General features: G+C 38.0%; 1 protein-coding gene across 2 annotated transcripts; it reads right to left on the bottom strand.

The window, feature by feature from the left end:
* Positions 1 to 1,843: 1,843 nt before the first annotated feature.
* Positions 1,844 to 23,349, bottom strand: flot2b (flotillin 2b). 2 transcript variants are annotated; one of them, XM_053508020.1, is made up of 11 exons: positions 23,190 to 23,349; positions 20,330 to 20,411; positions 14,758 to 14,848; positions 14,362 to 14,485; positions 14,130 to 14,248; positions 8,400 to 8,513; positions 8,181 to 8,300; positions 6,778 to 6,992; positions 6,454 to 6,637; positions 6,211 to 6,360; positions 1,844 to 2,885 (listed from the first exon to the last, which is right to left on the bottom strand). In XM_053508020.1, exons 1-11 carry the CDS (start codon positions 23,236 to 23,238, stop codon positions 2,847 to 2,849), a joined length of 1,287 nt encoding a protein of 428 aa, XP_053363995.1. In that variant the 5' UTR covers positions 23,239 to 23,349; the 3' UTR covers positions 1,844 to 2,846. The 2 variants fall into 2 exon arrangements, with proteins under 2 accessions (XP_053363995.1, XP_053363996.1); XM_053508021.1 differs by lacking the exons at positions 20,330 to 20,411; positions 23,190 to 23,349 and adding an exon at positions 14,971 to 15,022.
* Positions 23,350 to 24,515: the final 1,166 nt, after the last annotated feature.

Raw genomic sequence — 24,515 nt, 5'->3', positions numbered from 1 at the left:
CAAAATCTTCCAGCTTACTGATTATTCAATTTTTTTCTTAATTTATGAGTAAAATGTTTTTTTGCCATTCTCGTTCCTCATCTTACAAAGGGTGTTCAAGACCAGCAAGGACTTGTGATAAGCTTTCTTATGAATGAAGACTTCGAGTACAGTATGGTGATAAGACTCTTAGCTGCAGTAAAACATTGAATGGTGCAAATGTTTTAAAGAATGTAAACATCTGTAAATGACGATCCCAGCTGAGGTGGCTCATTAAAGCAGTTCTTGGGTGGCCAGCCTTCCAGGCATAAAGCAGGCAGTCCATCATGGCTCCAGCATACTGAGAACGCGTTCTACCTTGATGGTTTCTAAGCACAAGTAACGCTTGGATAAGTGCATAAGTGTAGCAGGGGATTACATGATAATAAAGGGAGTTTTAACACTCATAACTGTTGTTATCCAAAGTCCGAATTTGACTTGAACGCCCATTGTAGAATGAATTCAAACAGACTGAAATCTAAGCACTTAACATTTATTTCATTTGAACATACATGCAAAAGAACCATGCACAATTAAACATTAGTAAAAATCTTGTTACAATTGTGGGTAAGTTTTAATATATGACAAAACATTTTGACGTAAGAGTTTTAGCTATGAGGAAACTTCATAAGCATTAAAGCTTTGAAAGCATTAAACATTTCAGAGGAAAATGGCATACAAACAACATGTATTCTAAAATGATATATGGACTTATAATGCTATGGCTTTAACAATCCTGACTTTAAAGTAGAAACTAAAGCTCAGGTAGACTGAGAGCAGAAAAGCTTCAGTTTATCAAGAGCAGGCTGTCCAAAAGGTAAAGTGAGTGTTGCCAGTAATGTGTTCATTGGTGACTTCTTTTTTTTTCAGACTTATATAAATAAATCATTAAATTAAAAACACACCTGCTTTCTTGGCTTAATTGTCAGTAATCAACATTAGTTTATAAGAACGATAAAAATAACGGATATTAGCTTCTAACTTTTGCTCACAGGACACTTGAGCATGGCACAATACACATCAACAATTTCATTAAAAAAATAAATAATAATAAAAAATAAAAATGAAAGTACTTTCACAGTGACAGATTGCACATACTATGCAAAGACATTTATGACTACACATACAATGTGACACAGACTGTTAGTGAATTTAAAAAAAAGTTACTGAATAGTGGCAGCTCTGTGGAAAAGGTTCTGCAGTTGGAACAGCAAAAGGTTGCCGGTTCAAACAGCACCGCTACCAGACGTCCTTTAATCCTTGACTGCTCAGCGCCATATTTGGAATGTATACTGTATTTTGGATTAAAAACTATTTGCTCTGACTAATCTAAATACAATAGAGCTACCAACTTTTGATAGGTCACATATCATCCAGACTGACCAATGGGCATCCTGGGATTGAGACATGAAACTCCACACTTATTTAACACACCTGTCTTGGCACTTAAAAAAAAAAAAAAAAAAAAAAAAAACACCAGATCCATAAGACCAGATATCATACATCTGGCCATTTGCCTTCTAAAGCTAAAACAAATCACAAAAGTGGCTGTATTTTCCAAAACAGTGCATTAATCCATTAACATATCACAGTTAAAATGTCATTCACTCGTTTACTAATAGAACACATTCGAATAATTTATTTAAATATTAACAAAAAGATAATATATCTGTCATTTGAGTTTGGATTTCGAGAATTACCCAGCTATTGATATATGCTTATAGAGAAAAGTATAAAGAAGTAGCACTTGATTGATTGATTGCATCTAAGAGTACATCAGAAGTTACTGATGTAATATGTGTGTGTGTGTGTGTGTGTGTGTGTGTGTGTGTGTGTATAAACCACACACACATACACACATGTATACTGTATATACATATAGTACCTGTCAAAAGTTTGGATTTATTTTCAATACTAGATTTTTCCTAAAATAACACATTTGGCATTAAGTAATTATGAAACAACAAGAAGTAAGTTCTTATTTTAAGACATGAAAGTCAGCTGCTCTGGAATTGTTCTTGCAATTACAGTATTGTCAAGTGCATTTACAAAACCCATCAAGCACCATGATGAAACTGGCTCATCTCTGTACTTATCTCTGCTGCAGAGAAGTACATTTAGAGTTACCAGCCTCAAAAATCACCAATTAACAGCACCTCAGATTAGAGCCATTATGAAGGTTTGACAGAGCATAAGAAGCAGACACATCTCAACATCAATTGTTTAAAGGACATTATAGCATATTTTGGATGCTTTAAACATTGTATTACAGTGTAGAAAGAAGGAGAAATAAGGGACTATGGAATTAGAAGGTGTCCAAACTTTTGACTGGTAGTGTGTGTGTGTGTGTATATATATATATATATATATATATATATATATAGATAGAGAGAGAGAGAGAGAGAGAGAGAGTACTCTGTAGACTTGAACAGCAATTTTAGCAATTCCTAAAATAATTGTACACTATGAAACATAAGGGCCCGCACCACAGACAGCTTAAAAGTTAACAAAAACACCCTATTAATGAAACAGGAGTTTACGTGCATACAGAATATAACACAACAACAAAAATCTGTAGGTTAGCATCTTCCAATATGTAGTATAATGTACCCAATGAGTCACGAATAAATAAGAACAACACAGAAACATGAACGGGAAATGAGGAGCAGCAGTACATGCAAATATTCTGGTCCTATAAAACATTAAGGCACCAGAGGCATCAAAAATCATTTCTGAATGTCGCCATTTTAACTCGTAGTGTTCCAAAGGCATTCATAGTGAGTGCATAAAATATATTAAGAAAAAATGGGATCGAACTCAATCACATTTCAGGCTTGAGCACTGGTCATCTTCTGTAGCAGAGGCATCTGGAAAAGAAAGATGATCAAATTAGCATTAAACACTACCAAAATGTCTGAAAAATATATAAAATATTCAAGTCAAAACTGAGCCTAATAACCATGCCAAAAGTTATCTGTATATTCGTTTTGGATGTATTTGTGACTTTAGGTTTAATTTTGTTTTTCCAGCTGACGAATCATCTGGCAGCTAATCATCCGATTTTACCCTGGAAGCCCTTGCTGATGCAACCATCCCATTCTACCCACTCTTGGGCACCAGAGTGGCTGGGGTTTATAAATTAGGCATTAAGCAGACTTGGGCGTCGCATAGGATAGGTAAGAAATCCATCTCTAAACCACAAGTGCCATCCGGTCTATATATATTTTTATATAGGACATTTTTTGTCCACATTCTGATGTTATAAGTTGATGTTCAGTAATATAATGTAATCAGCATTATCTTCAATGGTAATGATTGGTGTCATAACCATTTTTTATAGGATTTTCACTTTAAAATAAGGTGAAAATTAATATGCGGGTCAATGGCGGAAAAACTACGCAAATATAAATACGACGTGTCATCCAACACTAGGCCCAACGTCGCCTCGTCTTCGTGCTCCACCTGGTCTCGATCAACACCACCCTCGCTGGCATGGATGCTGAGGCCTTGAAATCCGAGATTCTTCACTCATTAAAAGAAGACATCTCGTATAGGATGCCATCCTGTCCGGTTTGGCATCCTGGGGTTCTACCAGACTTGTTTTGTCAGATGTCCATGTTAATTTTCACTTGTGGTCAAGTTGCTTTTATGGATTTCATTTATATAAATACTTCCCCTTAAGATGACAGCTATCAAAACTTCCAAAGGGCTGGACAGCTGTTCAGTTAATTTTGTGAGCTGGAATTTTAAGTCACTTAACCATCCAGTGAAACGTAAAAAGATATTTGCACATTTAAAACAATATGCAGACATCGCATTTTTTCAGGAGACTCATTACGTACAACAAATCATTTCCGGCTCAGAGGGATTTGGGCGGAACAGATATATCGTTCCAATTTTCATTCAAAAGCTAGAGGTGTGGCCATACTCATCAAGAAAAATACGCCATTCACTATGACTAGTGTAGAGGCTGATTCCTTGGGGCGATATGTTATTGTGGTGGGCCAGCTTTATTCCCTCCCAGTCATCCTGGCCAATATTTATGCACCAAACTGGGATAACCCTGCATTCTTTTCAAACCTTTTCTCTCGGTAACCAGATATAATATCACACCACCTTATTCTTGGTGGCGACACGAATTGTGAACTCTTTTTTTAACATCAGACAACTTTTGAATATTCTTTATGGCCCCTCTCCACCTGGCACACCGAAGATAGTTCTCTCATTGGATGCGGAAAAGGCATTTGGCCGTGTGGAATGGGGTTATCATTTTAATACAGAACCACATGAAATTTTGAATTTGGTCACAAGCTTATATCATGGATAAAACTTTTATACACGTCTCCATTAGTCGCTGTGCGTACTAATAACAGCATATCTGTTTATTTTGAACTTCAACGCGGCACGAGGCAGAGATGCCCTCTGTCTCCACTTCTATTTGCAGTCGCAGTGGAACCACTTGCTTTAACTTTGAGACAGAGAGCCGATATTCAGGGTATTCAAAGGGCAGGATTGGAACATAAGGTTTTCGCATTGGGACCACCTCCATCTTTCATTGGGTGAAAGAATTAATACAATAAAAATGAGTGTATTGCCCAAGTTTTTGTATATTTTTCAGTGCCTTCCGTTATTCTTAACAAAATCTTTCTTCTCCAAATTAAATAATCAGATTTCAATCTTTAATTGGAACAAAAAAACCCCACCAAGAATTAAAGTATAAGTATACTGCAGAGATCTCGTGCAAAAGGAGGGATGGAACTTCCAAATTTCATGTAATTTTACTGGGCAGCCAATACAAGAGCACTGATGTTCTGGTTAAATAATGACATTAAACCCCCGTTTGGACAATTCTGGAGGGGCCTCAGTTAGGCCCACCTTTCTAATAGCATTATTGTGTTCTAAAATACCACTTATCTCTAGTTTGACCTCTAATCCAGTTGTTATACATTCAGTTAATATCAGGAATCAATTCGGACTATCGTTTTTGCCTTAAAGAGTTACCACAGGCTGCTCCAATTGCTAAAAAATTACATGTTTGTTCCATCTATTATGGATGATGCTTTAAAAGTTTGGGTTAGAAAGGGTTTGGTCTCATTGTCTAAACTTTATATTAATTAAAAATTTTGCATCCTTCGAACAGCTGGTACAGAAATATGACATTCCCAAATCACATTTTTGTAGGTACTTGCAGCTTCGGAACTTTGCATTGAATTCTAATAATTTTCCATCATGCCCTCGACTTTCTTTATTAGATTCAATATTTAAATGTAAATCAGTCCAAAAACAAACTATATTCAGGGTTGATGGATTACTCAATATGTATGATTCAACACCCTTAGATTTACTCAGAAATAAATGGGAGACAGATTTAGATCAATGTTCCAATTTCAGAGAAAATCTGGCACAAAATAATACAGTTAATTTTCTGATCATGCATTTGCTTTAGATATGCTGTAATACAATTTAAGACTGTGCATCATCTACATTGGTCAAAAGTCAGACTTTCTAAGATTAAAACTGATAGACACCACATGTGACAGATGCAGACAGGCTCCTGCAACTCTGCTGCATATGTTCTGGACTTGTCCGAGACTCTACGTGTTCTGGACCAATATTTTTGAGACTTTTTCTGGAATATTTGGACAGATAGTAGAGCCATCTCCATTTATTGCATTGTTTGGTGTGCCCCCAGAAAACACCAGTTTTAACCAAAGGAAATATAAAAAATTTGCCTTCTGTTCTTTTTTGGCTAGGAGACACATTTTGACTAAATGGAAAGACCCTGATCCACCAACATTTAGCCGCTGGATAAGGAAGGTGATGTACTGCCTTAAACTGGAGAAAATTAGGTATACAGTTAGAGGGTCTACTGGCAAATTTTATAATATTTGGCAGTCTTTCTCAAATTTGGCTGAGGGCATGAACGCAGATAATATTGCACTGTTGTAGGAAGTGTGTGTGAAGATTACTTATTATTTTTATTATTTTATTTTATTTTATTTTAATTTTTTATAGACATCTAATTGTTAGGGCATCCTTGTGCTTGTCTGGTGTTGGGGGGGATGGGGGGGTTGGTTTTGTGTTCTCTTTTGCTGTGCTTTCTAGTGTTTTTTCTGTATGGTTTAAAAATAAATAAAAAAAACTTTGATCCAAAAAAAAAAATTTAAAAAGCCTAATTGCATCCGCTCTCACCTTGGACAGATCCACTCCTGTGAGGGCATTGACAGTGACAGGAAGCTCAGCCAGTAGGCGAGTCACTTCCCCGGTCACTTTGCTGCTCTCTCCGCTTAGAATCACAATCTCATTGGTTTTGGACAGAGGTGCAGCCACTTTGCCAGCAATCTGCAAATACATACAAAATGAGAAAAATAAATGCATCCGACCCGTCAGCACATTATGAAAGCTTGCTATGAATTCCAAAAATAGACCCTTTACCTTTGGAAGTGCCTCTAAGACCAGAGCGGTCTGGGCTGCGTCCCCATACTGCTGGTAGGCTTCTGCCTTCAGCTTCATTTTCTCCGCCTCGGCTTTGCCCACCGCTTCAATAGATTTAGCCTCCGCCTCTCCGACCTTCCGAATCTTTTCCGCCTCGGCATGTGCGATCAACACCTTCTTTACCCTTTCCAAGCAAAACAAATCCATTTTTGACATTTCAAACACTCACACTTCACTTGTACAGAGGACGAAACAAAAACAATAAATCATACTTGCATTGAAGCATGAAATAACCTAAAGTGTTTGTTTTAAAAGTAAACTCACTTGTGGCCTTCTGCCAGCTGCTGCAGCTTGTAAGCCTCGGCCTCGGCAGGACGCTTGACTGTAGCGATCAGCTCCTTTTCGGTCCTGTCGATTTCTTTCTCCTCGATGGTAATCTGCTTCTTCCTCTGCACCACCTCAATCTCAATCTCCTCCAGACGGATTTTCTGCTGCTCCTTAGCTGCCTGGAGCTCGTATGCCAGCTGAGCCTCTGCTTTCTGCTCGGCCACAGGAGAATGTTATGGGCAGGGGATATTTGAACTACCGAAGTTAACATTCTATAAACACGGCCCTGTTTAAGTCTGAATTCTGATTGGGAAAAAAAAGTGTTGATTAATTTTCCTATAAGAGCAGCTCTACTAGTAGTGCTGGCTGCAAAGCAAAACAGAGGATTACAGTACATCAATGTGCTCCTTCTAATTATTATTTTTTAAATAAGAGCTTACACAGGGATTTAAATGGTGGACGCTCCACTTTAAATAATGTTAAGAAGTGTGTTAATTTATCATTTTTTGGAGCAATTTCTAGTTCGTCTTTAAATATAAAGGAAGACTGATGAGGAAACAGTTTAAAGCTGCTATCCCATGAATAAAAACAAAAATGGCTTAGTGCTGACACCATAGCTGAAGCTCTGGTTTATTAAATAGATTCCTAACCTGAAGTGTTTGTTTTAAAAGTCTGATTCGCTTGAGTACCAGGAATTCAGCAAAGAAAAATAATTAGCACTTTGGATTTTTTTTTCCTTACTTAATTTAGACCCACTCTGAGCCTTATCACGTCGCAGTCATGGAGCTGAATAACACTAGAACAATATTTTTGTTAGGAGTGCAACGATTATCCAACGTTATCCACTAAAATCAATAATCAAATTAGTTGGCAACAAAATTAACTGTCGACTTAGAATATAAATTGTGAACGATCTGACATGTAAATATTAGGCTTACTGGAGTGGAAACACTTCACTCTTAACTAAAACGAATCAGATTGAAAGACTTTGTGCTGGTGTGTGCATGGCCAAGGGCCAGTGAGAGAAGAAAGTGAGAGGCAGTATGGATATGAATAATTAGTGACTGTGTTGCTTTGAGTCAGGTTTTTATTTCCAGTTCTCCTCAATTAACCTTTTTAAGTAAATTTCACAAACACAAGTTCTCTCTTTCTCTCTCTCTTTCATGCTGTTTTACATCCTTTTTTTCAGCTCACAGCACACACTAATTAGCCTTATCCTCCTCAGGTGTGTGTCCTTTTCCCCTCATACCTCACTCTCCGGCCCTCCACACTTCTCTTCGCTTGGTCCTGCCTCAGCCACTTGACCCTCCCACACTTTTTAAAAATTTTTTTTTACTTTCTTAAAATTTCAACATGACTCACGCTGCATGTATGCACAGTTTCTGAGGACGTAGCCTGACCTTAGTGTTCACTTCCTGGTTAAACATTGCCTTCTGAAGCTCCAGCTCCCTCTTGGAGTCAGCCATTTTGGTGTCGGCTAAGAACTTCACATCCATCATCTCTCTCTTGCACTCAGCTTCCTGCGCGGGCCGAACAGGAGCGCATGTTTAAGGAAAGCCATAATTGAATAAAGAGAGCTATCTTTGCTGGAACTATTTCGGCTAAAAAAAAGCTCTTACTCTAATTCCGGCATCTCTTTCTGCCTCGGCTACACCGATGTCTGCGTCCCTCTGTACAGCAGCCGTCTGCGTTTTCCCCAGCGAGCTCAGGTAGTCCAACTTATCGTACACATCCTGCAGGAAAACACAATATAATTCTTAAAAAACAGTTATTTGATTGATTGATTATTGCAGTAGGATGGAGTGGTCTTAAAACCACTGCAAGAAATGCATCTTTTCATCATTTCACCATTTGTGAAAGCTTTATGCACACAGATAAAACGTATAGATGTAGGAGAGGTCACGTGACCCGAAGCAGGATGACAGCCTGGAAGTTTTGCTCCGCATCGAAACTCCGTATTTTTCTTATCACGCCCTATTTTTTACCCACTTTGTGATTAGTTAATAACATATTTAGAAATGGAAAGTGGAGGGGATAAAGACTTTCCTATTTTTACAGTGATAAGATCACAAAAAAGTCAAACACCTTATTAATTTTAACTGAAATTAGGGCTGTTGGTGCTCATTTAAACGGTATTGAGGGACAGCTGGGAAACATAGCTGCCTCAGTAACAGTTCTGGAGAACTCTTTCGCTGCTCTCACTGCACGAGTTACCGACACTGAAACCCGACTTAGTACAGCTGAGCAGCGGATTTCTGCGGTAGAGGACTCGGGGAGCGCACACTGCACTCAGATGGGCGACTTGCGCGCGACTGTGGAACAACTCCAAGCGAAAGTAGAGGACTTGGAGAACCATGGTCGCCACAAAAACATAAGGATTGTTGGGCTTTCTGAGAAAGCGGAGGGCAAAGAGCCTCCGACGGCATTTCTTCAGAAAATGTAGAACTGTATTAAATGTATTAAATGTGTATGCCCCGAATGAGGACAGTCCTGATTTTATATCAAAGATGATCCTATTGTTTAATCATCACTGTAATGGTCTGGGGATTATGGCTGGGGATTTTAATTGTGTCATGAATAACAAGTTGGACAGGTTATCTTCTATAAAATCAACGTCCCGTTCTTTACAAACTCTTCAAAATATGTGTCGTGCTTCAGGCTTGGTGGATATATGGAGAGAACTACATCCAGGTGTCGAAGACCATAATTTTTATTCCAGATTAGAATCTGCCTTCCAGATACATTCATTGTGCAAGATCTTGTGAAATTGGTCCAATGGTTCTTTCTGATCATAACCCTGTTTATTTAGGTTTGACAGAATTTTCAACCCCTAAATCATCTTATTGGAAATTTAATAGTACTCTCCTTAATGACAATTTGTTTTGCCAGTTCCTTGAAGAAAAAATATCCCAATACTGGCAGGATAATGAATTTTGTTCAGTAAATAGCGCCACCAAATGGGATGCAGCCAAGGCCACCTTAAGAGGCCACATCATCTCTTTTTACTATTTGGCATAAAAAACAAAAGGCTGAGAATAGGAAAAATAAGAAGAAGAGGTAAAAAGATTGGAACTGCTTCATAAAATTTCACCTACACAAAACAATTGGAATCTTCTAACTGGTGCCAGATCTAAATTAAACCTGGACTATTCAGAATATGTACAAAAATTAATACCATTTAGTAGGCAAAGGTATTATCAATATGAAAATAAACCTCGTCATCTTTTAGCATATCAACTCAACTGTGATCGAGCTGAAAGATCCATTAAGGCTATTAAAACTATGAGCCAATATGATCCAGTTAAAATTAATTCCAGTTTCAAAGATTTTTATGAGAATCTGTACAATCCCTATATGCATCCCAAGACCCCATCATTTTTTTTGGATAAGATGAGATGAGATCACCTTCAACTTCAGAGGAGGATCTGGCTTTTCTTAACACTCCTCTTACAAAGGAAGAAATTTTTGCGGCTATTCAATCTATGCCCAATCTGCGCCAGGGTTGGATGGCTTTCCTCTGGAATTTTATTTAAAAAATTGGCACGTGCTCTCTCGTATTTTTATGCCTGTAGTTGATAATATTTTGGAAGACAGTCTTACTCCAGGTTCCTGGAAGACCGCCTCTATTAGCTTGATTCCTAACAAAGGAAAGAACTCATTGGACTGTGCCTCATATCGCCCAATAAGTTTACTTAATGTAGATTTTAAAATTGTGGCCAAGGCCTTGGCTCGTCGTCTGGAGAGAATTCTGCCTAAGATCATTAAACCTGATCAGACTGAATTCGTTAAATCTCGCTATGGCTCAGACAATGTACGTCGTCTCCTAAATATAATATATCAGTTGAATACAGATGGTGACCCGGCCACTATAATATCTCTGGATGCAGAAGCAGCGTTTAATAGGGTCGAGTGGAGATTTTGAAATATTGAACAAATTCAATTTGGGCTCTAACTTTATCAGACTAGTCAAACTTCTTTACTCTGATTCAACAGCTGTGGTTACCACTAATAGTTTATTATCAGGCAAATTCTCAATTCATAGAGGCTGCCGTCAGGGATGCCCCCTGTCGTCGCTCCTGTTCGCCTTGTTCATCGAACCCTTGGCAGAAGGCATTCGCATGCATGGGGGCTTCCGGGGTGTCCGGGGCGTGGAGGCAGGTGGGACGGAACACCGCATATCATTATATGCAGATGATGTCCTCCTTTACCTGAGGCAGCCACAATCATCAATTCCTTGGGTATTGGAGATAATTAATCAGTATAGCCAGTATAGTGGGTACAGGAATTTAATCATGCAATCCCCAATCATTTTGAACCCTAACTTTCCTGCATCCTTGGCTAATATTGGCCTTCGGTCCTGGGTGGAGAAAGGTGTTTTTAATTTAGCCAATTTGTTTACAGATAATGTTGTCAAATCTTTCGAGACACTTAGAATGGATTATAAGCTTTATAAATTTATCTAGTTACATCATTTTATTTAATCTGAAATGAGACAGGGCAAAATCCGCTTTGAATTGTCTGATATTGAAAGTCATCTACTTCTTCCAGGGGCATTGAAGGGTCAGATTTCCTATCTGTATGGCTCCCCTTTTTTTTTTTTAGAAACCTCCTCACCTTTGAATCCTGTAAGAAAGGTTTGGGAAAAGGATATGGGTCGATCATGCACTGATGATGAATGGCTCTCTATATGTGAGCAGGTTTTTCACAAATCAACTTCAGTTTCTGTGCATGAGCAAAACTTAAAATTTATATATAGAACATATCTCACCCCCGTACGCCTCCACAAAATGTATCCAAAGGTATCTCAGCTGTGTTTTAAATGTAATTCAGAAACAGGAACATTGATGCATCTATTCTGGGAATGTAAGAAAATTAAAACGTTTTGGTATGAAGTGTATGATCTGGTTTAGAAAATGCTGGCTAGAAAACGTCTCCAATTATATACCTGTTAAATTGTAAAATATCACTAGATCTTCCTTCTGATTTAAATTGTTGATTAAATTTCATTACTCACTGGCAAAGAAATGTATACTTATCCTATGGTCATTATCTCGTGTACCAACTTTAATGATGTGTTTGGCAAAAGTGGGTAATCTTCTACCATTGGAAAAACTTAGATACGACTTCCAGAACAAATCTGAACTATTCTGGTGGATATGGGCCCCTTTGTGGGATCTACTTGAACAATCATGACTCTGTCTTTCTTTTATCTTTTCTTTTACTGAACTGTTTTGCCTTTGGGTGTTTCCATGTTCACTCTTATATTAACAGATTATTGTTTGTGTTTAAATGTTTGCTGTGGGTGTCGATTGTATATTGATCTGGCTCTGCTTTTTAGTTGTTGTTAAATATCAATAAAAATATATTTAAAAAAAACAACTTATAGATGTGTGACTCGGATGCATGGCGTTATCCTAATCAGACTGCCCTAATCACAACTGTTTTAAGCCCCTGTAACAGAGCTGTGTAGGACTGTACTAATCTGATCAAAATGATTTTGAAATGAAAGCGAAACTGGAGAGAAGATGTGAGCGTTTTGCTTGCAGGGGAGGTATGAAAAAATTCTGCCCTACTCTTACTTCTAAACATAAACATTGACTAAATGGCAATTTGTGAAGGCATCACTACCACCTGTCAGTTTGCTGCACATACCCCTAAGCAGTGTGAATCACGGGGTACACTGTGTTAATGAAGTGATGCTTCAAAATTGTGGAAAAAAATAGTGTATACTCAATTTAATATAAGTATATAAAATGTATATATAAATACGATTATGTTAAAGTGTGTGCCATGGATGATGCCCACAACTCTATGAATAGAGCTTGTTTTTTCGCTGATTTCACGCTGCCTGGCGGGAAAATGTATGAATCTGCGTTTGATCTGCAGAACTGTTAAGATCAATGTTTGATTTATTATTTTCGACACTGTCGGCTGTGTCTCTGTATCAAAGCTGCATCTTCACTGACAGTATTCAGTAAAAAAAACGTACAGTAGTAGACACCTGCGGAAACTGCATACGACATGTTCATTAATTTTGTTTTAGTCCTGTTTCAGTTACATACCGCACGCCATAATTTTTTTTTTCCCCATTTTTGTCCAAACTTTTATAAACTATATGTCACTCAGTGTTACCAAAACATCTCCCCGCATGTATCTCCCTGCACGGCATTTCCTTGCTACTCCTAACCATATTCCTAAAATAGGAAATCACTCTTCTACCTCCACCAAAATGTAGGAGAGATATGGAGGTGTCCTATCTGGTCAGATGTTGTAAGAAAATTGTGTTCAGGCAGAGACATGCATAAAGGAGACACACTTTGGAAACACTGAGTGACATGGAGCTCATAAAAGTTACATTTGGACTAAAGTGAAACCCTTTTTTTACAACAGATCATGTGCAACTGACCATTACTGAACATTTTGCATGCTGTCTCCGCAGGTGATTGTTACTTGCCTTTTTTTGGAACAGCAAGGATCCATCTTTGAAACAGTGATGATTTGGGTTTGTCACAGCCGACAATAGTAAATGACACTTTGCTCTTACAGCACCACAGATCACCACGCAGTGTGAAATCAAAGAAAAAGCAGCTCGTTCATGCGCATCGCTGGTTTCTCTGGATTTGTGGGCATCCTCCTTGGCACACACAGATAATTTAATAATATAATTGTCCCGAGGAGCAACGACTAGACTTATGTGAATCAAAAACATTTTTATATATAGTATATACATAAAGACATTTATACAATACCACTTTATTAACACACTGTTTGTCACACTACTCTGTTGTATGTGTGGCAAACTGACAGCTGGCATTGATGGTTTTACAAATTGGCGTCCACTTATTATCTTTATAGGTAAGAATAGGGCAGAATTTTCCTCTAATTATTTCTTTACTTTTTACTACCTCCTACGCTAGCAAACCGGTTTCATCTTATTTTCTGTTTGAGTTTCCTTACCAAGTCATTTTGATTAGATAATGACAATCCTACACAGCTCTATTTATTTATTTAGCTCTGTTCCTGGGCTTGAAACAGTTGTGATTATGGAGGTCTAATTAGGACGACGTCACATGGCCAGCTGAGTCACACATCTATAAGTTCTGTCTATGTGCATAAAGCTTTCCCACAAATAGTGCTGATTTCACCATTTCACTTTTCCACTGTTAAAAACAAAACAAAAACACCCTCAAAACTACTACACCCACTCTAGCCTACTTTGTGGGTCACATGCTTTTCTAGTAGCAGCCGGGAGCTGGGAATATTTTTAGTCCTAAATTAATTTTGAGCGCGATTCCTAGGCGTGATTAGTAAATACAAGCCCAGATCTTAGATTCTGTTTCAGCACTTACTTTGATGGTGAAGCTTAGGATCTCGATGCCCATTCGGCCCACATCGGGTGCTGCGACCTCACGCACGAGCTGAGCAAATTTGTCTCTGTCCTGGTAGATTTGTTCAACTGTTAAAGTACCTGTGAAGGATTAAAAGAAAAAACCAAGCAACAGAATATTTTTTTAAATCCTAAAGCATAACACCACAATTCAGAAAATATAATTGAATATATGTGCGTAGCAAATGTTTCACCTAAAATTGAGCGTAAATGCCCTTCTAGAGTTTGCAGCACCACAGCCTTTATTTCCATAACAGACTTCCCCAAAAACTGCTCACAAGCAATAGCCAGCAAGTCGCAGTCAGTCATAACCTTCACCTGATTGAAGTCAGGGGAGAGGGATGATAAATAGTTATTCTCAGGTTCAGAGCTACCACTCACTATATCGTCGATACAGAAAACGTTAAAATGTCTATAAGACAGAGAAAGTGAGACCTCTGGTGTTTAAACAGTGTAAGTGCATTAATAAGACTGCTGAGGTAGACAGTGTAGATATTCGCACAATGCACATTGTCATATTTCTTTACGTTACGATCAGTCATGACTCAAATGGACCGTTACAACCCTAGTGTCATCATGTCTGTGTGTACCTGAGCTACTCCGGTGACTGTAATGGCCACTCCTTCCGCCGTCTCCACGCTTTCACACTTGGGTTGTAAAGTCATAATCTCAAGCGTAAGTCTGTGAGAAAACAAAAATTTTCTTATTAAATCCAAATGCATTGCTGCATCATCATGTGAATGATGTGAAAAATAAGCATAACAATGTTTTTCAAATGCAATAGAAAACCTGGAATTTCTTACGGTATGTTTTATTACAGCCTGTAACCACGGGGCATGCTGACTGATATCTCTATATGATCTAACAGGCACAAAGGAAAGCAAATTTGATTATATGGCGTGCATTTCATAATGCTGTTGTTTCTATAGTTACACGTAAAGCACTTGAACTCATAATTTAAGGGTGTGTTCACACTTGACATGTTTGGTTCGATTTAAACGAACTCTGGTGCAGTGTAGTTCACTTGAACAAACTTGAACGCTGCTGTCCGAACCTCGGGGAGCACCAAGCAAGCGAACCGAGGCCGCTTGAAAAGGTGGGTCTCGGTCCGCTTCAAAACAAACTCTGATGCAATTCGATTCTAACATAAACTAAACACGGAACAAAAATATGTAAAGGAATCAATCCTGATTTGCTTTCATGTTTAATGATGACTGTATCTAAGAATTCTAACTGGTCTTACTCCGTATCTCTGACATCCAATGTAGAGGCAGCATTTAGACAGGCAGGAGAAAATCCTAGCTACGTCATGCATTAGTTAGCAAGGTACTAGATGAGTTTCGGGAAAAGGGGGGATAAATTAAGTCATTAATATATAAAACACTGAACACAGATTTGCTGTACTATCATGTGCTCTTGTACCAGGCAGACAGATAATGGAATGGAGAAAGTCTATCAAAGGATTAAAAACTACTGATTGCATGTTATTTTATTTTATTATTTTGTCGCCAGTCATCACCGGCGTCTGTCTGGATAAAAGCTAGCCACAAAATGCAAAAACATTATGCTCAATGGGGACATTTTATTATTTGGAGTTGTGCTTGGGTTTAATGTATAATGCTATATTCTATAAATCACTTCATGAGTTTTCAGCTGGTAAAGACACCATAATATACAGTACAATCTAAATGCCTTCAGTTGTGTCTCTTGGTCTGATGTTGAAAATGGCAGCGTCAAAGTTAAGCAAACCCGGACTTTATATTAGCAAACCAAAACTAAATCTAATAGTTAACAGACTCCTATTTAAGACCATGTCCGAAAGGTCCAACGACACAGACCCCGCAGACAGCAACGACAGTAATGACCTTTTGTCTAGGCTTCTGACTGGCCCCCTGTTGATTAGGGATGCTCCTAACTGCATTTAACAGGGCGTTTTCATCTGGACAAAGATATTTTTAAAACGTAGGAGTTGTGGAGACAATTATTTAAAAAAAACGAAATAGAAAAATAGCAGTTTTTTTTAAATACCTGGCTACGTGTAAACGTGGCCTAAGAAAGATAGTTCTGTGAAGCTTTCTGTAAGATGTTTATTAAACATTTATACAATGAAACTAGGCACTTAGTTATGTATGTGTTTTTCCTTTCCTTTTAAAAATGATAGTGAGAGTACCTATGCCTCATATATAATTGCCACAAAAAATATGTAAAGGTGAAAAAATGAGGTCACTGTGGGTCTTTGCTCCCGGATCCTAATGGGATGATGATAATGGAGTCTCATCACTTAACTGGAGACTCATGGACAGCACTTAAAAGCAATTAATGAATTAAAAGTAACATAATGGTCACATGTGTTATGGTCAATCTGAACTCATCAGACCATCAGAATGTTTTCCATTGTCCAACATTGTTGCTCTCTAGCAAATTCAAGCCTTTTCCCTGATTAGTCTCTTTAACCAGTGGTTTTCTTACGGCATTAAGAGCATAAAATGGATAATAAAACAGATTATGCTTCTTCTAAGCTCATGCTCATCCTGGACCCAATCATGTCTAGAAATTTTTTGTTTTGTTCCACCTCTGTTTATCAAGTTTCAGCTTCTCAAGCTCTTATTTAACTCATCTCATAATCCTATGAAATATTAGCACAACAATCCATATTCAGGATCAGGGGTGTAACTCCGCCCAATACACATGGAACAGCAGCACAAAGGATGAAGCTGTTATCTTCTAGTCCCATGCTTTAGCTAAAACCGAGTCATGTAGCCTAAATTTCCATAGCTAACTAAATGTCACAAAATATAGTGCGCTAGCTAGTAAACGAAAAGTAATAAAACAAGCTATTCTATAATGAGTCAACCAGAAGCATTGTCCTTTCAATGACCAGAGTTTTGCTTGGTTCATCATGTGTTTTCACAGATCTGATCCTGCAAAGATCATCTTTCCTCTAAGGACACTAATTATCTTACCAAGTCAATGTGTGTAGGTTCTGTGGATGTTGCGATTCAGAGAGGATGGATGATCCAGTTACAGCATAGGGTTACAGCATTGAGCTGCGTCATAGCTCAAGTGACATACATTTACCTAAAAAAAACCTTTGTACGTTTCATGTTAAATGCAAGAAGGATTTTTTTCTTTCCCTGAATGTTGAAAGGAAAAAAACGAACACTTGTGACTTCTAGCCTACTTCTCCTGCAACTATTAATAATAAATTAACAGACTTCTCTCCCACCACTACGTTTGCCCTGAGGAAGAGACTTCACAGTCTAATTGTTGAGAATGTGTGCAACAAGTTATGAGAGTAAAACTCCCTGTATTTCTCTACATAATCTCCTGCCACAGTAATGCACTTATCCCAGTGTTTGACTAGTGCTTGGATACCGTCAAGATAGAAAGTTCTCTCAGTATGCCGAAGCGATGATCAGGCTGTATGTCTGTAACGCTGGCCTCCCAGGAACTCATTTAATGGCCCAAACATTTGAAAATGGCTTGAAGAAAGGTGAGGACTGAACAAGGGGATGTGGCAGTAACTCCCAGCCAAGTTCCTGTAATGTGCAGGTGGTGTTGATGAATGATTGTGTGTACGATTCCCACGGACAGATGCATATCTTCCATGAGTTGGTGACAAGTTATTCGCTGATTTTCCACTCACTGAAGCTCTTGGGATCGGCTGCAGTGGGCTCTCAGCCACCTCGACCAGGAGCGTCATTCATGAATTTAGCGCAGGATGGCCGTTTTTCCAAAGTGGGCCAGCATGTCCATTTCACAAAGCCAATTAACATTTACATTTAGGCATTTGGCAGACGCTCTTATCCAGAGCGACTTACAAAAAGTGCTTTAAAGTTAACATCATTGGATACATAATTACACTGGGTTAACTAGGTTAATAACTAAGTGCCATTAGTCCAACACAACTGGGAAGAGGGTTTTTTTTTTTTTTTAGTTCAAGTACTGGAGAAAATTAACATCTATGGAGTGATTATGCAGTGATTTTTTGATGAGCTGATTCATTTTTTATCAACATTACTTTCAACAAAATCAGTAGAGGTTTTTGTACCCTTTTCATTGTTTCCCAATCAAACCAAAAATTAGCAATCTAGTACTCCTTTTCCACCAAGCAGTTTCAGATTTAGTTCGGAGCCGGTGCCTAATTTCAACACAGTTATTTGTTTTCAGAGAGCCAAAGCACCGGCTGTCAGACAGAAACAGAAACACTAGTTCCATGGCAGCTCCAACACTTTGCTAGACTAGAACAAAAAATTACTTACATCAGGGGCTGGGGGTGGGATTATTACAACCAACTAAAGGTTTATGACCCCTGTCTTTAAAAAAAAAATGGAATGGCAAAAATGCCTTCTACCAATGACAAAGCCAAGAGAACTACTTGCAAAGCCATGTTAAAGTTCACCCTTGTTTGCTCTTGTTGCTTGCCGCCAGCATTTTTTTTTTGCTGCCAACATTGCTGCTAGTGAAGACTAGCTGGAAAGTGAAGACGTACACGGGTATATACAGTGACGTAATGAAATTACTCTCTAGACCAAGGAAAAACAAAGCCATTTTTTAGAAAATTCGCTATTGAACCAGCTCTAAAATGTCACTAGCAACAGACATGAACTAGCACCTGGTTCATGCCCCCATTCCACTCAACCAAATTTGCTACCAACTTCTCCCGACATCTTCTGATTTGAAATCAGCTCTGAAGATGTTGTGGTCAGTAGCGTAGTGTAGCAATCCCACACTGACCCGTTAACAATTTAAACGAATTCATAAGGACATGAAAACAACTTTACAGTTAATTTCGACATGAGGCAACAACAAATTATTAGTGACATGATAACCTTCAATAGGAATGCATTAAGGAATTTAAGAATGTTATACCGCGGTTGATAAAGAAACCATACCATCGCTACCGACATGAAGCCAAAATCACAACAATGCTGCCAACTATTATTAACTATTACCTAGGTGTTAACGATATGATAATAATCAGACAGACACCAACCTATAGACACTGGAGGAATGGGACATATGTCAAATGATATACATGTCTGAGAGTGAGCTGAGGGAGTGCATAGAGGATGATACCATCAACGTTCCTCCACCAAAACCCATGACCAATGATGACAAGCCCATGAGGATTTCTTTGATGAAGCCCTATGGTAGACGTGGACTTGCAGATGTAAAACTTGTAACCAAATACAGAATATCTGGGGTGGAGACGTGTTGTGGAGAATGCCTTTGGCATCCTTGCAAGTAATTGTATTTTTGTGATTAACAATGTGTTTCTTAGTGTAAATATTAATCAAATTTGCTTTTATCGTAAATACAATTTGATGAAACTTGATGTATAAGTGTTATAATGCTGGATGTATGAAATAAATTTTACTCTTGTATTAAGTTTTGAATGTAATGAAATGACCAGACCATTTTTAATGGTTAGGAATGAATGGTAAATTTGTCATCAGACTTTATTATGAAAATAACAGAAATGATCGAAACAGACATTTTAAATGAAAACATTTCTATTGTGCATCAGATTTTGACATCTAATATACCTTTCAATTATGTACCTATAATCCTTAAATATTGCCATTACCTGCTTCTACATTTAATACGAGGACTTTTGGCTGCGGAATGCTAAGGAGGCAATACCATACTGTAGCTAAAAAATAACAACTCAATAACAGTGCTAAAGAATCGATAACGACTCAATAATGACACTCGTTACCGAGGTAATACCGAGGCGTTGACAAAAAATTTAGTCGGGAGACGCCAGTCGGAATTTTTTTCTCTAATTTTCCTCCCGATGCTTACAAACAGGACAGAATTCACAACGAGCCCGAAAGAGGCTGTAAGGAGCCGTTACTGACCTCTACGGAGCTTTCCAAAGGACATAACATGTTGACTTGATGTAGATTCTGTAGCAATATTTGTCTGTCAGATCCCTTAGTAAAGTAATAGTGAGCCAGGGAGAGGGATTGGGCATCAAACTGACATTCTTTTATTCCCATAGTTTGTTAGACAGCAGGGGTCAGAGCAGAAAGTCAGCCATGACACAGAGCGTTTCTGGAGCAGGATGCTCAAAGGCCCAACAGTGACAGTTTGACAATATTCATGCTTAAGCCACTACTGATTAGATAGATGATAAGATTAGAAGATTAAACTTACGCTTGTGCATCAGATAGGAACCACCACGCCCAAGCCCATCCACCCACCACATAGGTCTTACTGTCCGATCCACAACAGCCACCTTGAAAACAGCAGGGAGGAAATTCATTATTTTTAAATGGAACTCTGTTTAGGTTTTATGGTTGTTCTTATTTTAGGTTTAAACTTATAATGGTCTTTAATTATTATGCATTTAACTTTTCATGTTTTGGGACAAAATTCTGATTTAACAGATATTACATGCAATATAAACTGAATTGTGATATTGTGAAGCTGATATTGTTTGCAGGGGTAATAATGGACAAATTTGACTCTAGAAAGAGTAAAATACATAATTAACTATAACATTTTAGATGGTAACAAGGTTTTTTAAAAGTAATCGAATTAAGGTGATCTTCAATCTTTTAAGACAAAATTCAAGTGATGTATTTTTATAACATTCTTAACTTTGGATAATGGAAATTGAGAGATTAAGAATATTTTTATGCAATAACAATGCTATAAAACAATCAATATTTAGTATAAAGTCCATTTTAAAATTGCAAAAACAAATTTTTTTCACAGGCGTTTGCTATAAAAATAGGGGAATTCGTGCTGCTTTACCATTTATTTCTTCTTAACTCCAGCACAAAGATATGCAGCTATGGCTCTTGGGATATGAACTCAATATTCATGTGACAGAATCTGAAATGCTGACCCTCTGGAATTACGGAAATAAATTTTATTTTGGGAGAAAAAAAATCGCTCCCAGGATTATTTTTTGGCAAGCCTACTGGGTCTCTATTAGTGCAAGTGGAGTATTGATGTTTTTAATCTCATCATGCAAGAGCAATAAATAAACAACATTTACCAGAACATTATGTAATAAAAAAAACAATTAGCAACACAAAAACATTTATACTCATTCTCGAAAAATAAGCACTTATCTCCACACACTTCTGTTCCCATTTTCTTTTCTCTAAACTGATATGCTCAAATATGTCATTGAGAGGAAATCTAAATAAAATATTATAAGAAATATACTGATCAGCCATAACATTAAAACCTCCTGCCTAATATATAGGTGTAGATCCCTCTTGTGCTGCTAAAAAGTCTGTCTTTTCTAAGCACAGAAGTTGGGCCTCCATGGATTAGACTCGTTTGTCCAGCACATCCCACCTTGAACATCTTGAACTTTATTACACTCCTCAATTAATTACTAAACAGTTTTTGCAGGGTGTTAGGGTGAATTGTCCTACTAAAAGAAGCCACTGCTTTAGGGAATACCATTTCCATAAAGGGTGTAACTTGGTCTGCAGCAATGTTTAGGGGTGGGTGGTGTCAAAAAATTGGCAGGACCCAAGGTTTCCCAGCAGAACAAGGTTACCCAGAGCATCACAATGTTTCTGTCAAATTGCCCTCACAGAATCCTGGTGTCATCTCTTCCCCAGGTAATGGAGAATGCATACACACCAGGCTGCCCCCATGATGTAAAAGAAAATGTGATACATCAGTCAATACAGTCTTCTTCCATTGCTCCATGCTCCAGTTTTGATGTTCATGTGTCCATTTTCGGTGCTTTCAGCAGTAGACAGGGGTCAGCATGTGCATCCTGACTGGTATACTAGCCCCATACACAGCAATCGGTGATGGACTGTGAGTTCTGACTTCTTTCCATCATACCAGCAGGATTGTTTTCACCTCTTCAGCAATTTGTGCTAGCCTTCGCTCTACACACTCATCAGTAAGTGACTTTCACAGCTTCACAGGTTGTCCTTCCTTGGACCACATTGTGGAGTGCACACTTGGAGGTGCAGACCAGGAACAAACATCAAGATCTGCTGTTCCATAGTTACTTATACCCAGTTGTCAAAATAACTAAGATGCTTATGCTTCCCCATTATTTGTGGTCCCAACACATCAACTTCCAGAACTGACTGCACCCATTGTAACGAGATAATCATATACAGCATTTGGCAGATGCCCTTATCCAGAGCAATTGAGGCTTAAGTGCCTCACTCAAGAGCCCAACAGTGGTAACTCGTGGAAACGGGAACCTTCTGATCAGTAGTCCAACGCCTAAACCACTGAGCCACTCATGCCCTAATCAAGATTATTGACTTCACCTATTAGCGCATTTAATGGTATGGCTGATCGATGTTTTTGCATCAGCTGCTTCTTGCATATCATGATGTCAATTCAATGTTGCAATACTCTTAACAGGCTGACAAACACAACATTCCAATACTGTAGTTTTTAAAGGTTATAAGCTCAATAGTGTCTTAGAATACACAAGATCTCACATAACACCTGCCCACGATCAAAACAATAAAAGCAATCAGCTTTTCTTCCAGACCAGGTTAAGATCCCAAGATTTGGTTTGAATTTGTTCTGACTTTCATATGCATATGTGTAGATTTATTTATGCACTTACATGTATATTAAATTAACACCAGCTTCACCTTTAAATCCTCCTGTTTACTAGAGGTGCTTTTAACAATCTCGTGGACCTATTTCTTGTTTTATGATCAGATTCATCAGCAATGCAATGCCAGGATTACGGACATAAAGAAAGGCATGGAGATAATTACTGAATCTTAGTAAACTGGTAGTTAACTGTTTAATTGATTTGGATTAAGAAACACGGAGAGGTTTTACAGCTAGCATCATCTCAGCTCCATCCTACTGGAGCAACTAAACACCTGATTATAAAACCATTTTCTCTGTAAAATACTATTAAAAAACGTTGATTTATTTATACATTTTATTGTATAACGTTATATTAAGTAACTAGCTGAGTTTAGAGTTTAGATACACACGGTTAGCTTAGCTCGCCAGCAGAAATGAAACGGCTAGTATGCTAAAGCGACCGTAACGTTACCTGATACAACGAGGGCTTCATTCGGTCCTACAGTCAAGCAGCTGCCCATAATCGCATGTGGTAGAACAATACACACTGCAGATAAAGCAAGTGACAGCTCGAGATTGTGTAACTGTGTTTATTTGATCCAATACTTTACTGAATGGAAGGCTTGCCAGTGCACGTGCCCCGCCCTGATGCGGAAATGTTTACGTTCACAGATTAAATCATGGCCTGACCACGCCCGTGGCTACTGACTCCGCCCAGTGATCATTCGCCCCGCCCACAATGTACTACTGAAACGTACACAGTCAAGAAATAACTAAAAGGATACTCATAATATGTCGACATTTTTTACTGCTAATTTTTATTTCCTTCGTTTCAGATTGGATTAGACCCATAAGGGATAGAGGGATAGGGTCCGTCCATGAGCCACCTGGTACATCTGGCAACAGATTCTTCACAACGTGGAGCTATATCCATGGTTTCTATGGCAATTACATAGATTACGTTTATAAAAATTTATACTTCATCCACCATATGAATCTAACAGAGATAAAATAGCAACTGAAAGTATGAGAGTGAGTGAGTGAGTGAGGCATACAGGTATATGAAAGAATGTTAGAAACGTCATTCACTCACTAACTCGTACAGAATTATAGTTAATTTATAAAAAGGGTTCAATGTAAACAAAGTCATATCCTGCTTGCCCAGGGCCCTCTAAAGGTGTCTATGTGTTATTTAAAGATCTTTTGGGGATAACCCTCTCATTCAATGCTTAGGGGTGATTAGTCCTAGTACTGAAGAAATAAATATGTCTAGAGTCGTCGTTTAAAGATTGTCAAAGACTCAGCTGTACGGACATCTAGAGGAAGTTCATTCCACCACCTGTATGCCAGAACAGAACAGAAAAGAGTTTTTAAAACAGAATTTGTGAATCATGTTCCATTCAGTGTGTATTCCTGCCTCATGCCTACTATTGCCAGAATAGGCTCTAGATCCACCATATGACTCTGACAAAAATAAAACAGCTACTAAAAGTAAGTAAGTGAGTGAGTGAGGCATAAAGGTATAAAAAAGAATGTTACAAACAATTCTATTTCATTTATTTGTATAGCGCTTTTAGCAATCATCATTGTCCCAAAGCAGCTTAACAGAAAAAAAATGGACAGAAAAATGTATAGACTATAACTATTATTTTGTCCCTGAGATATTATTTAATGTTTTATAGCAAATCACTCTACCAGCAGCTTCAGTATAGATTCATAAGAGTTTAATAAATGCTAAATATTGTGGAGTGGGACTTTCTGCTGACAAACAATAATATAAGTAAAATAATCTAAGTAT

The sequence above is a fragment of the Clarias gariepinus genome, chromosome 11 (genome assembly GCF_024256425.1).
Source record: "Clarias gariepinus isolate MV-2021 ecotype Netherlands chromosome 11, CGAR_prim_01v2, whole genome shotgun sequence".
NCBI lineage: Eukaryota > Metazoa > Chordata > Actinopteri > Siluriformes > Clariidae > Clarias > Clarias gariepinus.
Note: the sequence above shows the minus strand (reverse complement) of the source record. Positions and strands in the feature narration are given on the sequence as shown.